At 38.3% G+C, this 15,369-nt stretch overlaps 1 protein-coding gene across 3 annotated transcripts in view; it reads right to left on the reverse strand.

Annotated features, from left to right (window-relative positions):
* PHEX (phosphate regulating endopeptidase X-linked) overlaps positions 1–15,369 on the reverse strand; it is a 189,429-nt gene that overhangs the window by 56,506 nt on the left and 117,554 nt on the right. For all 3 annotated transcript variants that reach the window (XM_037046228.1, XM_037046229.1, XM_037046230.1), the window contains 2 exons: positions 15,179–15,256; positions 7,217–7,320 (listed from right to left, as the gene is read on the reverse strand). In XM_037046228.1, coding sequence (XP_036902123.1) covers positions 7,217–7,320; positions 15,179–15,256 — 182 coding nt within the window. The remainder of the gene's footprint in view (positions 1–7,216; positions 7,321–15,178; positions 15,257–15,369) is intronic.

Consider the following 15,369-nt stretch of genomic DNA (forward strand, 5'->3'; position numbering starts at 1 on the left):
AAGGCAGTCCTGAGAGGGAAGTTCATAGCAATACAGGCTTACCTAAAGAAAATAGAAACATTTCAAACAAACAACCTAACCCGACGCCTGCAAGAACTCGAAGAACAACAACAAAGACAGCCCAGAGCAAGTACAAGGAAGGAAATAACCAAGATCAGAGCAGAATTAAATGACATAGAGACTAAAAGCACAATTCTAAGGATCAATGAATCCAAGAGTTGGTTTTTTGAAAAGATAAACAAAACAGACAAACCTTTAAGTAGGCTCATTAAGAAAAGAAGAGAGAGGACCCAAATAAACACAATCAGAAATGAAAGAGGAGAAATTACAACTGATACCACAGAAATAGAAGGGACTGTAAGAAATTACTATGAAGAACTGTATCCCAAGAAATTTCAAAACCTAGGTGAAATGGACAAATTTCTAGAAAAATATAATCTTCTAAACCTCAATGAAGAAGAAGTAGAAAGCCTGAACAGACCAATAACAGCAGATGAAATTGAAGCAGTAATCAAAAAACTCCCATCACACAAAAGTCCCGGACCAGATGGTTTCACAGGAGAATTCTACAAAGCATTTAAGGAAGAGCTAACCCCTATTCTTCACAGACTATTCCAAAAAATCCAAAATGATGGGAAACTCCCAAACTCTTTTTATGAAGCCAGCATCATCCTAATTCCAAAACCAGATAGAGACACAACAAAGAAAGAAAACTTCAGGCTAATATCGCTGATGAACATAGACGCTAAAATCCTCAATAAAATATTGGCAAATAGCATCCAACAATACATCAAAAAGATCATATACCATGACCAACCGGGATTCATCCCAGGGATGCAAGGATGGTTCACTATCCACAAATCAATAAATGTAATACACCACATAAACAAAAGCAAAGACAAAAACCACATGGTTATATCAATATATGCGGAAAAAGCTTTTGATAAGGTACAACACCCATTTATGATAAAGGTACTCAGCAAAGTGGGAATAGAGGGAGCATTCCTCAATATAATGATGGCCATATATGAAAGACCTACAGCCAACATCATACTCAATGGGCAAAAACTAAAAGCTTTTCCACTAAGATCAGGAACAAGACAAGGTTGTCCACTTTCACCACTTCTATTTAATATAGTATTGCAAGTTTTAGCCTCAGCGATTAGGCAAGAAAAGGAAATAAAAGGCATTCAAATTGGAAAGGAGGAAACAAAACTGTCATTGTTTGCAGATGACATGATAGTGTACATGGAAAATCCTATAGACTCTACCCCAAAACTGCTCAAACTAATAAATGAATTTGGTAAAACAGCGGGTTACAAAGTCAATATCCAGAAGTCAAAGGCATTTTTGTATACTAACAATGAATCAGCAGAAGCAGAAATCAAGAAAAAAATCCCATTCGATATAGCAAAAACAAAAATAAAATATCTGGGAATAAATCTAACCAAGGAGGTAAAAGACCTGTATGCAGAAAACTACACAACACTGAAGAAAGTAATCAAGGAAGACACAAACAAATGGAAACATATACCGTGTTCATGGATTGGAAGAATTAACATCATCAAAATGTCCATACTATCCAAAGCAATTTATAGATTCAATGCAATACCTATTAAAGTACCAATGGCATATTTTACAGACATAGAACAAACACTTCAAAAATTTATACGGAACCATAAAAGAACCTGAATAGCAGCTGCAATGTTGAGAAAGAAGAACAAAGTTTTAGGAGGGATCACAACACCTGATATCAAACTGTATTACAAGGCCACTGTAATCAAAACAGCCTGGTACTGGCATAAAAAACAGGCACATAGACCAATGGAACAGAATAGAGAACCCAGAAATAAACCCAACTCTCTACAGTCGATTAATATTTCACAAAGGGGGCAGTAACATAAAATGGGGTAAAGATAGCCTCTTCAACAAATGGTGTTGGGAACTGGACAGCTACATGCAAAAAAATGAAACTCGAGCACCAACTTACACCATACACCAAAATAAATTCAAAGTGGATAAAAGACTTAAATATAAGCCGTGACACCATTAAAGTCCTAGAGGAGAACATTGGCAGGAAAATATCAGATATTTCATGCAGCAACATTTTTACTGATATGTCCCCTAGAGCAAGGAATATAAAGGAAAGAATAAACAAATGGGATCTCATCAAAATAAAAAGCTTCTGTGCAGCTAAAGAAAACAGCATTACAATAAAGAGACAACCAACTGTATGGGAAAATGTATTTGCCAATGATACCTCAGACAAAGGTTTAATCTCCAAACTATACAAAGAACTCACACGATTTGACTCTAAGAAGACAACTAACCCAATTAAAAAATGGGGAAAGAACTTGAACATACACTTCTCCAAGGAGGACATTCAGAGGATCCAGAGACACATGAAGAGATGCTCAATATCGCTTGCTATCAGAGAGATGCAAATTAAAACCACATTGAGATACCACTTTACACTGGTGAGAATGGCTATCATAAACAAAGCAATAAACAACAAATGTTGGAGAGGGTGTGGGGAAAAGGGGACTCTGGTCCACTGTTGGTGGGATTGCAGACTGGTACAACCATTATGGAAAACAGTATGGAATTTTCTCAGAAAACTAAAATTGGACTTGCCTTTTGACCCAGCAATTCCACTGCTAGGATTGTATCCTAAATACCCTAAAACACCATTCCCAAAGAACATATGCACCCCAATGTTCATAGCAGCACAATTTACAATAGCCAAGAGTTGGAAGCAACCTAGGTGCCTGTCAGTAAATGAATGGATCAAAAAACTATGGTACATATACACAATGGAATTTTATGCTGCAGAAAGAAAGAAGGAGCTCCTACCTTTTGCAACAGTGTAGATGGAACTGGAAGGCATTATGCTGAGTGAAATAAGGCAGGTGCTGAAGGACAAATACCATATGATCTCACCTTTAACAGGAAGCTAAACAATAAAACAAACAAGCAAGCAAAATATAACCAAAGACACTGAAATAGAGAACAGGCTGACAGGGACCAGAGGGGAGAGGGGAGGGAATTTCAGGAGAAATAGGGGAGGGATTTAAAGGAACATATATAAAGGATACATGGACAACAACTGAGAAGGGTGGAAATGGGAGGGGGGAGCACGGGGGGTGGGATGGGATGGGAGTAATAGAAAAGTGTACTTGAAAAATAATTAAATAAAAAATTTGGAAAAAAAATGAGGCGTGCAATCACTATGCTCCACAGTCCTCTCTGCCCCTTGTCATTTACATCCACCTATGTGGTACGCGCTGAGCAGAGGATCACTCAATCTATGCAAATGAATGCATTGCTAGGTATACAGCTGTCTGAATAAACAAGCAGTGCCACTAATGTGCTTTAAACTCTTACTATGACTTTAGGATGTTCCTGCAGTTTATGTTTGGGGAAGGATAAGGGGGAAAGAGGTCTTATTTAATGTCAAATCCAAAAATACATGGAAATGAAATTATACTACATAATGAGGCACATAAAAAGACTGTAATACTAAAATACAATAATCTAAAGGAAAAGACATTAGCACCCTGATTTATTTGGACCCTATAAAATAAGTTTTACATTGTGCCTATCAACTCTTAAAGATGATCTAAGGAGTATGGAATAGAAAAACCATACAGTATTTATAGCTTTGTTTCTAATATCCTGTAGATCACAGGTTTCAAAGACAAGTCCCACAGGCCGAACCTGGCCCTTCACCTTGTTTTGTCTGTCTGGCACTTTGTTTCCACCCGGCAGCAGCACTGAGCTCTCACTTCACTGTTAAAGAGTAGTTACATTTAGACAGTCCTAAAGTTACATTCGGCCCTTTGAAGGCAATTGCAAGGCTGATACAGCCCCTGGTGAAAATGACATAGAATAAAACTATGCAAATCAGTTTTCCTAAGCCCACGAAGTCAGCCAGCATTTTTCCAAGGGAAGAATAAAAAAAAATTAGAACTAGCCGGGGCTGTTAGAATCTAACAGCCCATCCATATTTTAAGGCTGATGTTAAAGATGACACGTTTAGTTTTTCAATTAGCAACCCTGGCTTTGCTACACACACAAATGAATAACGTCATTTTGAAACTGAAGAATTAACTTAGTTTCATCTCCAATATGGAGGAATCCCTGAGAAGACCCAGAAATTTCACAGAAATACTGATAAGAGCTTTGACTTTTCCATAAGTTGGAAAGAAAGAAAAAAAGAAAGAGGGGGGGAGGGAGGGAGAGGGAGAGAGAGGAGAGAGAGAGGAGAGAGAGGAGAGAGAGGGAGAGAGAGGAGAGAGAGAGAGAGGAAGGAAGGAAGGAAGGAAGGAAGGAAGAAAGAAAGAAAGAAAGAAAGAAAGAAAGAAAGAAAGAAAGAAAGAAAGAAAGAAAGAAAGAAAGAAAGAAAGAAAGAAAAAGAATTTGAACTAAAGTATCGTAGGTCTGAAAGGGCAGGATGATATTCATGGATCTGTGACTATCATACTACACGTAGATGCTCATTGGGATATTGGAAAGCATTTGCTGAAGTCATTGGATATGAGAAGCTAGGTTTAGAATGCTGAATGTAAAATTGCTATTGAATAATTTAGGTTGGGAATGAAGTAGGAGAGACAGACTAAGAGATACGGTGATGAGAAGAGAGAACCAAGGAGAGTGGAGCAGATGGCTTTAAACCAGTTATCTGTCATTTCCAAAGAAGCCCTAAAGCCTTTTGCTTTCTTCCTTTGTGCTTTTGATTGGTGTCAGGGATGGGTAAGAGAATGATTCAGCTTAGGCCTACTCCTTAAGTTGAGCACTTTTAACTAACTGTGTGGATGTGTGTTGTGGAAAGGTTTGAAGGGCAAAAGGCAGGAATGGCTAGATGGGAATCATGCCTAAGAGAGAGAGGTGGTAGTCACAGTTTAAGCCAAGGGAGGGTGTGGGGGCTAGAATGTCCAGACACCAGGATAGATCAGGGAGTTGGAAAGAAGAGTAACAAGAGACCCAGAGAGCATAAAGAGAGCCAGCCAAAGATACAGAGGTCAGAATATCAGCCAAGTTTAGTAAAAGTGGGCCATGAAAAAAAGAATGTGGGCATGGAAGCCAGGCTTCCAGCTATGATGGTATGGCAAGGTCAATAAATCCTTTCCACAAAAATCAAGTATAAAACTCAACAAACAAAATTTTAGGGCTCTGAGAATCAATCAAAGGCAAACAACAAATAAACACAAAAAGGTTTCATTTTGAAAAACTGCTAGAGCTGGAAGAAAGCAGAATAGGAGTCTATAGCCTTCTAGCCTAGGACTGCTCCCATCCCTCCCAAGTCAGTCAGTGAGAACTTAGTTTTATTAGCATAGAGCTGGCTGGAGAATCAGCAGCTTTTGCTGCTGCCACAGGGGGTGGGCTCAATTGGGAGTAAAAGTGAACACCTACAGCTTTGTCAGCTAAAAATGTAGAACTTGTTAAAAAAAATGAGGAAAACCCACAGCTCTGCTAGCCTGAAATTATAGTTTCCATTAGGGAGAGCAAAGGACCAGCCAGAAAACTTAAAAGGGAGATCCTGGAACAAAAAAGTCATAGAAGAGTGAGATAAGCTCACCACACATCCCTGGCTGACTACAAAACGGGCACATGTACGGGGGACACCAGAGAGAGCAGACTGAGAAGCAAAATCCAAGGCTGACTGAGAACTGGTTGTGACTTCGAATGCCCTCCCAACCCCCTCACAGAGCAACTGGCAGAGGGCAAAAGCCCTACAGGCTAGATGGGTTTGAGCACCAGCTCTGTCCTGATTCCCTGAGCACTAAACTATGCAGATGAAGGGACAAACTCTAGGAAGCGAGGCTAAAAACTAAAAGTAAGAATTTTAAAAATGAGCAGAGATAGTCACGGCTGCATACTATAAGGGAGACAGGTTCTGCAGTGTAAGTCCAGGAACATCGGTCTTTAAAAAGCCTCAGAAGAATAAATCAGAATCCACAGTTTCTATAATACTTTACCTAAAACATCATTTTCAACCAAAGAAAAAAATTAAGCTATGCAAAGAAAAACAAAGTACAAAACAAAAAAGCAAGCGATAAAAACTGACTCTGGATGAGCCCACATGTTGGCTTTAGCAGACAAAAACTTAAAGAGTCATTATAAATCAGCTCCAAGAATTAAAATAAACTATATTAAAAGAATTAATGGAAAATACTATGACAATGATTCAACAAATAACGAATCACAACAGAGACCAGAAACCTATAAAAAACACCCAAATGCAAATTCAATAGTTGAAAAGTCCAATAATCAAAGGGAAAATTTTATTAGATGGCTCAACAGCAAATTTGAGAATGCACAAGAAAGAATCCATGAATGTGAAGATGGATCAACAGAAGTCATCCAATCTGGAGAAGAGAAAGAGAAAAACACCGGAGAAGTGGGCTGCAGAACAGAGTCAAAAGTACCAGCAAGCAAGAACAAAATGTAATCTAAACCAAAGCTGAAGAATTTCTCAACTGTAAGCCTCTTATTCACTTGTGAAATGGGAACAATAAATACTACCCAGACCTCACAGCACTGACAAGAGGATAAAATGAATTAAAACATGGAGAGCACTTCCAGGCACACTGTACAGACACAGTAACTGTTAGCAGCTGTCATCACCACCATCGCACACATCTTGCTGGGGAAAAAATCATGGATGGCCTGGCCCAAAAAGTTCCTGAGAAAACTTTCTTTTCTGTAGGGAAAGTTCCTACAGGCAAATAAATCATAACTACTATTGGAGGGAAATTATAGCGCTAACATTTCTTTAACATTCATTACCTTAATAAAGATCGTCTAGTTACTTAAAATTATACAATCACTTCTACAGTTGTAATCATACTTTTTAATAAATATTTGTTCCTTTTAAACATCTTCAAAAGTCTCTGAGTGTGACATTCTAGAGAAAATATATATGTACATATACACACACACACACATATCAAGAGCTAGAGATGATTTGAACACTGGCATCCAAATAAGCCTTCTTTTCATAAGTGTTGATGTTAGGAGTGAGGGAGCCATAATTAAATTGAACAGCTGACTCATATAATATCAGAAATAAGAGTTGCCAAAACATAACACAGATTTGGGCAAACAAGATAACTGGCAAGCCAGCTACTCTGACTTGAGGGGAATTACAAAGTTTGATCTAAAGAGAATCCACTTCCCACCAACATATTTATCTCTTTCATGTTTTTTTACTCACTCTGTTTTTGGAACAGCTTTTCTCAGCCAGAAGAAATCAGACTGTGCTAAATACTTGCGGGTTTGCAGGACGTTGCCAAAGTAGTCCGATTCTGAAAACTTAATCTGGATAAAACAAACCACAATGATCATTGTTCTAAGTGCAGATAAGAGACAGCTCTGAAAAAAGCCTTCAGCGCACAAATGAGCTATCACAGAGAAGCTATACTCCTCATCTTCCAGCCCTCATCAGTCAACCCAGGATTCACGCAGCCATGAAATTTAATCTTAGTGGTTTTCTTTTTTTTTCTCTTTTTTTTTAAATTTTAAAGTCAGGAGAGCTCATTCTTTTTTTAAAAAAAATTATTTATTTATCTTTAGAGGGGAAAGGAAGGAGAGAGGGAGAGAAATATCAATGTATGGTTGCCTCTCGTGAGTCCCCTGCCGGGAACTGGCCTGCAACCCAGGCATGTGCCCTGACTGGGAATCGAACCACGATCCTTTGGTTCTCAGTCCTGCACTCAATCCACTGAGCTACACCAGCCAGGGCCCTCAGTGGTTTTCTTTTAAAGGAAAATGGAGACAACTGTACTTGAACAACAATAATAAAGAGTAATCAAATTCTTATTAGTTGTAATTTTTTATAAATTTAAACCATGAGACTCTTTTAGATCTAAAAATTATGATACAGCAAGTGAATATATAGGAAACCCAGGGATCACAGTACAGAAATGAATGTGTATTATCCAACTTGACCATTATAGACTGGACAGCAGCCTATTTGTTAGCCAACGTCCATCTTGGGTTTCTCTGCTCCCTAACATATGGTGGGTACTTATGTCTGTACAGTAACTTTTGTTAGTGATTCATCTTAACAGTCTTTCCAGGGGGCCAGGCCAAAACACGAAGAAAGGAGTTATGTAACTAAAAGCACTGGGAGAAAGGTAGGAATGAAAGTATCAATTCCTGGCATCCTTGGTGTTCCACTTGGCCAACACATTATAAAGATAAGACACTAAATTGTCCCTCCCTCAATCCTTTTATAGGGGTAGCTGATAAATTGTGGTATAATCACATAATGGAAACCAGTTTAGACAAACGGTCTGTATGCATGAACATAAAATAATCTCAAAATCAGTGCTAAGTGAGACAAGTGTATGTATGAGAGAATTTAAAGTTTTATAACATGTAAAACAACATCATATGTTATTTATAGAGAAGCGTTCCTGCAGCAAAAGCATAAAGAAATGCCTAGGAATAATAAACACTGAATTCAAAATAGTGTTTATACCTAGGGAAGGAGGTAGGCAGCAAGGAAGGACATTAAGTAAATGACAATTGCACGAAGAATTCCCAATGTATTTGTTTTATCAATTTAAAACATGTGTGTGCGTGTATAAAGCTAATACAGCAATATGTTTAATATTTGTTAAAGCTATTTGTTCAAAATATGACAGTACATACTTTCGCAATGTTTGAGATTCTTCGTAATAAAAAGAAATCTTACCGACTCCATTTTAAGATGTTTATACTCGGGCTCAGAAGAAACAGAGTAAGCTCCTTGTTTGAGGAAGCAATCTCATCTAGCAATCCCAATGCATTCCTGAACTGTATGGTTTAAAAAATGTGTCTACTATTCAACCCTTAGCTTTCTCCGTTTGGCTCCCAAGACAGCTCTGCCAGAACTCTCAGAATAGGATTGTGACTGAGAGAAAATTCAGGTACGTTCTTGGGTACAGAACACTTCCCATGAAGTTCTCCCAAAGGAATTTCCTTTAAAAATATTAATTTTCTGTATTATCAGTGGGGTCAGTTGTTACTTTTAGAAGTCTGCCATTCATTAAATTATCCTGTTCATCTGAGAAGAAAAAACTTGTTACTCAGGTTGTTCTACAGAGATATCAAATGAAAAACCATCCACAAGTTTCCTAAAGAAGAAGAGTCCTATATCTAAAAATTCTTTAAGTATTTGGTCCTCACACAGCCATAATAACCATGAGAAGCCAAACTTGGAGGTAAGTAATTACAATTTGCCAACAGCTTATCATCTATGTTTAGGAGAACAATTTAAAAACTGTTTTAGTAAGCTGAGAATATTTGCAATTTCCTAGCTTGGTTTAGTTGATGTATTCCATTTACTTAATGTAAGTCACAGGTGATAGGAGACACATTTTTCCTGAGACAGGTTGAGTGTGGGAGTAGAAAGGGCCAGCCATAGTTATTACCCTGTGATAGATGGGACACAGTGTTACAGTAATTATGCAACTTGGCAAAGCAATATAGTCCGAGTCATTAGGTTCCTATTCAATGTTATTTTCATTGGTCCTAATAAGTAAACCAGTGATTTAACAGAAAGAGTACAGGGAAAGGGGAGGAGAAGGTAAGAATTATGGTGAAAGGAGAAGCTGTGACTAAATATATCATGGTGCAATTTACTGAACACATACGGTAGTTAACACAATGGTAATGAAGGCTGCAGAAGACAAGGACAAAATAATATGCTAACTATAAAGATCAGTATACAAAATTACATATAAACATCAATTACAGCTATAAAAAAATTTAAAAATACACTAAAACAGATGTATTTTTACGTTTGAGTACCAATATTATGGGTGCTATCTCATTCCTTTGCTCTATATCCCAAATTTTCACTATGTGATAATAGTTTAATAATTCCAAATACTGAACAGGCCCTTGAGTGAGAAAAAACTATGAAAGTCAGCAACTACTGGGAAAGTTCCACTTGTAGAGACAGCAACAAGAATGAATGCAGCACATGAATATTTTAAAATCGCTTATAATCTTCAAAATATGTTTAAGCTCTGCAAGGGACAATAGATGGCTCAAAAGCCTCTTGTCCTTTCAGTTACTGGTGAAAATCGAGGTCAACTTGGTAATGACTTTTAATCAATTCCATCTCCTGACTTTTCAATTGAGTGACCTTTGGAAAATTAATTGGGGCCCTTCTGTCATTTCCTAGGAATAGCTGTCCAAATTATAAAATTTAGGGAAATCTGACTTTCTCACCAAATACCACAGACTAAATAGAAGAATAAAGCTATTAACCCCAACAAAGGTGAAGAACACGTAATAAGGGCAGAACATGGAAGTGCGCTCAGCTTCTCTGTAGAATCACTAAGTATGTGTTCATTAATAACTATATAAGCCACTAGGAAGTATAGATTCTAGAACACTTTTTATTTATGTTAAATCCATTTAAGAATATGTCCAAATATGTATGTTATGTTAAATCCATATAAAGATATATCCCAGTATGTATAAGAAAGATTTCACATGAGACACACAAAAAACTTTATGAATACATAAGAGATTCAGATTTTGTATTTACATTTTCTCTTATGTAAATAGCAAAGTACTATGCAAGACTGTTTTGTTTAGATGGCTTTGCACATAAGTACTGTGTGTGTGTGTGTATAACACCTACATCCAAACTGTTTAACAACCTACATACAATGGTACACTGCAGAAGATGCAGTTCCCACAGCAGCCACAAAAGGGTGAGGTAGCAGTAGTTAGCACATCAGCCAGAACTAGAGGGAACCAGATGCTATGTCGCCACCTCCAGGGGTAGAGGGAAGTCTTGGTTTGCTCTGGCCAGTGGAACAGTCTAGAAGGGCAGTGTGTAGGAGTTACTGTAAGGTTGGTGGACACCGCCCTCCAGTGCCGATTATTGGCTCTCCAGGGCCACGGTGGCCAGAGATTACTTGGCAGAGCTGAGGGCAATGTTGTTTTGACTAAATAGTACAGAAGGACTACTGTGTTTTAACAACCTGTCTTTATAGAGCATTCCACATAATGTTACCTCATTGGTGCACAGTGGCATTAGCACTTTTATACACACATAAAATATACAACATATATAAATACTGATATATTTACATTCTCTCTCTCTCTCTCTCACACACACACACACACACACACACACACACACACGAGTGCTCTGCTGGCCAGAGCAGACCAAGACCCATACAGCAAAATATTACATTGATTCACACAATATCTATATATCTGCATATGTACACTTATATGTATGTATATTTGTATCATTGACTAGAAACATTGATTTTTTTCTGAAAAATTACCCATATCCAGCTCTCCTAAGTAAATGGAGATCAGCTGTGTTTCTGACTTCAGTCCCTACTCCAATTATCCACTGGCTGGCTTTCACAAGAATCAGCGGAGTGCCTAACGGTGCTGCGGACTTACCTATTGTCTCTCGATGCATGCCCAGCCTTTTACTCTGTCCTATAATGCTGGGGCTGGGCATGTGAAACTCTGCTTCTCAGGCTCCACTGCCATTTGGCTCCCTGCCAACAGGAGGGACTGGGGCAAATCAGCAGGTGGCAGGAGGGGAAAGAATGCTGTGCTTAGTCTCTTTCATTCTTGCTCTCTTTCCTCTTTCTTCTTCCATCAGTGACTCGGAAAGAATCTTCACCCCCTCCTCCACAGCCCCAGTTGGAGCAGCAGTTCCCCCTCTGTTCTCCTAAATGATGGTACCATCACTTCCTCCCTTCTGTGCCCCTAGACGCAGGGGTGATGGTAGCTTCCTGAAGTTATTAGTGTCTGGTTTACCACACCTTCCTGATTCTTGCCTTCCAACCTATTCCCTGTATTAAATCATCTCTCTTTGAAATACCTAAGTGTGCTTCTGGATTCCTTGCTGACACAGCAATCTTTCCAAGTTGGTATTATACCCCTCTTAAAATCTATTTCCACCAAGGATCAATGGAAGAACACTTAATTAGGCTCATTTGAAAGTGGACTGACCCCTACTTTTTTAGGCTAATTAGTGGGCTTTCCTGCATTTCCTTTCTTGCTTTTGTCAAAGACTACAGAAAGACTATTATTCAGAAACACTTTTTTGGGGTACCTCAATTTACCTTGTCTTCCTCAAAGAGGGGAAAAAACAAATTTTCTCTAATTCTTTACATTTGCTTCTAAGTTCTTTACCATTTGCTCTTATCTGCACATAGTCCCAACTTAAGTTTTCAACCTTTCTCCTTGACCTTCATCTGATCCATTACCTAATCTCTATCCTCTTTCCTTTTGCGCTTGTACCTGCTAAATCATATCTTTTCTGGTGCCAAATAAACTAAGCTGTTTTTCATTTCCGAAAGCCTCTCATGCTCAGAGCGTGTACAACCAGACACATCTTGTAGTCCTGACAGTAGTCCTTATCTACATGTTTCTCAGAACTGGAAATACAGTCCCATTGTGTACCCACAATACTTGAGTCCTTTTGCTATTAACCTCAGTGACACTATTACTATCACAGCAAGCATCCTTTACCTGTTCTCAGGTTGGATTTTATTCATTTTCTCTATCAGTTTCCAAACACAACTGTATTTTTATTTCCAGTATTTGACATTTTTTTTCACCATCTCTTTTTTACAGTGTTAGAAACTCTTGGGTGTAATTGTGCCTGCTTTGGCAATGAGTCACATGAAAGCCATTTCTTCACAAGCGTGCTTAAAAATCTTAGTGCCTAATGGCTTCTGTTCAGGCCCTGGAGAAATGAGGGAACAGATCCCACACTGCATCCTGTTTGGCATCTGGTTTCTTTTCACAAAAGGTGCTGCATTCAGCGAGTCTTTCAATTTGGGACACTGACTTTAAACAGTAGCACACTGCCAACAAAACCTGATGAACTAAGTATTGTGAATGAGCTCTGAATGCTATCTTATTTGATTACAGCTTGACACTGTTCCATTTGTACAGCCTTTTTAAATCAATTTGAGGCACCTGAATACTAGATGAGTTAATTCATAATGATTTCTCCAAACCAAAATAATTTACTACCATAAATGCAAATTGAAGATATCAGAACTCTTATATTGTGCTTGCTGTGGATGAGGACCAGCTCCAAATACTTTACATATGTTAACTTATCTGATGCCCACAACAGCCTTATAAGGGAGGGATTATTATCATCTCCATTTTAACATGAGGAAACTGAGGCACAGAGATCCTAGGTTACACAGCTAGTAAATGGTAGACCGCTACATCAAACTGGCTCTCAAACGTTGCTATCTGTACCCCTGACTTGGAATATTTGCCAATCACATGTACCTGTACAGGTTCTCTTGCTAAGTAAGGTACTTTGTGCCCTGGTGACGCTCTTCCTAGCAGCGACAATTCTCATACTGATCCACATTTACAGGGAGCCTACATATACACCAGACACAACGTTAGGTGTTTACCTAATCTCACTTAATATAATCTGACTAATATTAATAATCTCACTTAATCAACCCAACAACACTTAGACTTGGTTATTACTATCTCCAGTATCCAGACAACCAAAGGGAAGTTAAATGAAGTAATGTAACCTGCATGAAACCAAACAACTAGTAAGTGCAAGAGGCAAAAAACCTGTGCTCTTAACCACTTGACAATATGATCTCCCCGCTCCTTCTCTCACTTCCAACCAGATCTAGGCAAGCAGTTCCCACCAATTCTTCAAACTCACTCCTCTGTCCCTGCAGCGAGGCTGCCTGACAAGGACCCTGCTGAACCCCTTCTGAGATTACAAGCAGGGCTTCCTGGGTCCTGACTTCAGTCCTGGCTCTGACACTCTGTGAACTCAGGAAATCGCTTAACTTCTTTGAGTCTCTTCTTTTAGCCCCATTTTTGCAAAATGGGGCTAAAGGCCATCTAACTTCAGAGGGTCACTGTGGGGCTTAAAAGATAACATATGTGAATGTGTCAAATGCATCAGTATCTTTGATTATCATAATGGTAGTGAGATTTTTCACTATCAAAACAACGTATAACAAACCCTGGCTGGTGTAGCTCAGTGGTTGAGTGCGAGCCTGCGAACCACACAATCGAGGTTCTATTCCCAGTCAGGGCACATGCCTGGGTTGCAGGCCAGGTCCCAGCAGGGGACACACGAGAGGCAACCCTACATTGAGATTTCTCTCTCGCTCTCCTTCCCATCCCCTCTAAAGATAAATAAATAATAAAAATTTTAAAAAAACAATGTATAACAAGATGGGCTGTCTGAGCTTTGGGATACTATGAAGTATAATTATCTTTTTGCATAGCAACCAGATCAATACTTTAGAAGGCCATATCTTGGAGGCTAATGGAGAAACTTTCTAATTAAAGCCTTCTCTCACTTTTGAATAATTTTGCAAAACTCTGATATTCATCTACAAAGCTGGGATTGCTTTCAGATATGCAACTTGTCAAACATCAATTTCAGGAAAGAGCTATTACACCTCAGGACCATTGTTATTAAAAGGATTCCACAAAAAAAAATCCTACTTTTTCCAGAAAATCCAGTGAGTGGTAAAAACTGAGGTTTGTGAGGAATCAAAGTTCTTTATCAGAATTATTTATAGAAAAGGAAATAACAGTGGTTGTGATTAGAAAAGCCTGTAATGTATATATTGACTAGAAAATATAGGTTCCAAAATACTGGAATAAAAAAGAATCATTACTATTCCTCCATCACTAACTTACTGCAAATATGGAGCCCAAATCACAATAAATTGTAGAGCCATACGTATATGCACTTCATTTGCAAAAACACTCAAAGTTTAATGAAGTTAACTCCCAGCTAGCAGATTTACTACAAGTCATTTAGTATGAATGAAGCACATAAAGATGGTTTAACAACAAATATCATATATTCACCATTAGAACATTCCCACTAATTGTAAAATACCCAATTTGCTTAATTCTTTTCTTTATGATGAAATTAGGTAAAATCCAAATCCACTTGCTTTATGGTACCTACTTAGCTATACATTCCTTCTGACACTTCCTTTATTTTGAATCTGCTCTAAATCTTGTGCTACGCCTGGCATATTGATGCTTATATCTAGCCAAGGAATGAATCAAAAGTTGGTGCTTTCTGGCACCGCCAGGTTTAATTGCTTGGACTTGGGTTAGTTGAAAGGCATGAGGCCAGTAAAACTTGCCAGAAAAAAAATACAGTAAATTTAGCACTTACTGCTTTGAGGTCTTCATTAACATGAGTATCGTTCATTATAAACTCAGGATAGCCAACTTTTGCCAAAACAGCTCTTGCCTATACAAAGGAAAAAGAAAAATGATGTCAGAGTTTCAGCACTTAAATCATTAATAATCACAGGATGTAGGAATGCAACCTTCATCTGAAAACTCCATTTACTGAATATCTAC

Source organism: Sturnira hondurensis, unplaced genomic scaffold (genome assembly GCF_014824575.4).
Source record: "Sturnira hondurensis isolate 20B ecotype Veracruz unplaced genomic scaffold, ASM1482457v3 Scaffold0005220, whole genome shotgun sequence".
Lineage (NCBI taxonomy): Eukaryota > Metazoa > Chordata > Mammalia > Chiroptera > Phyllostomidae > Sturnira > Sturnira hondurensis.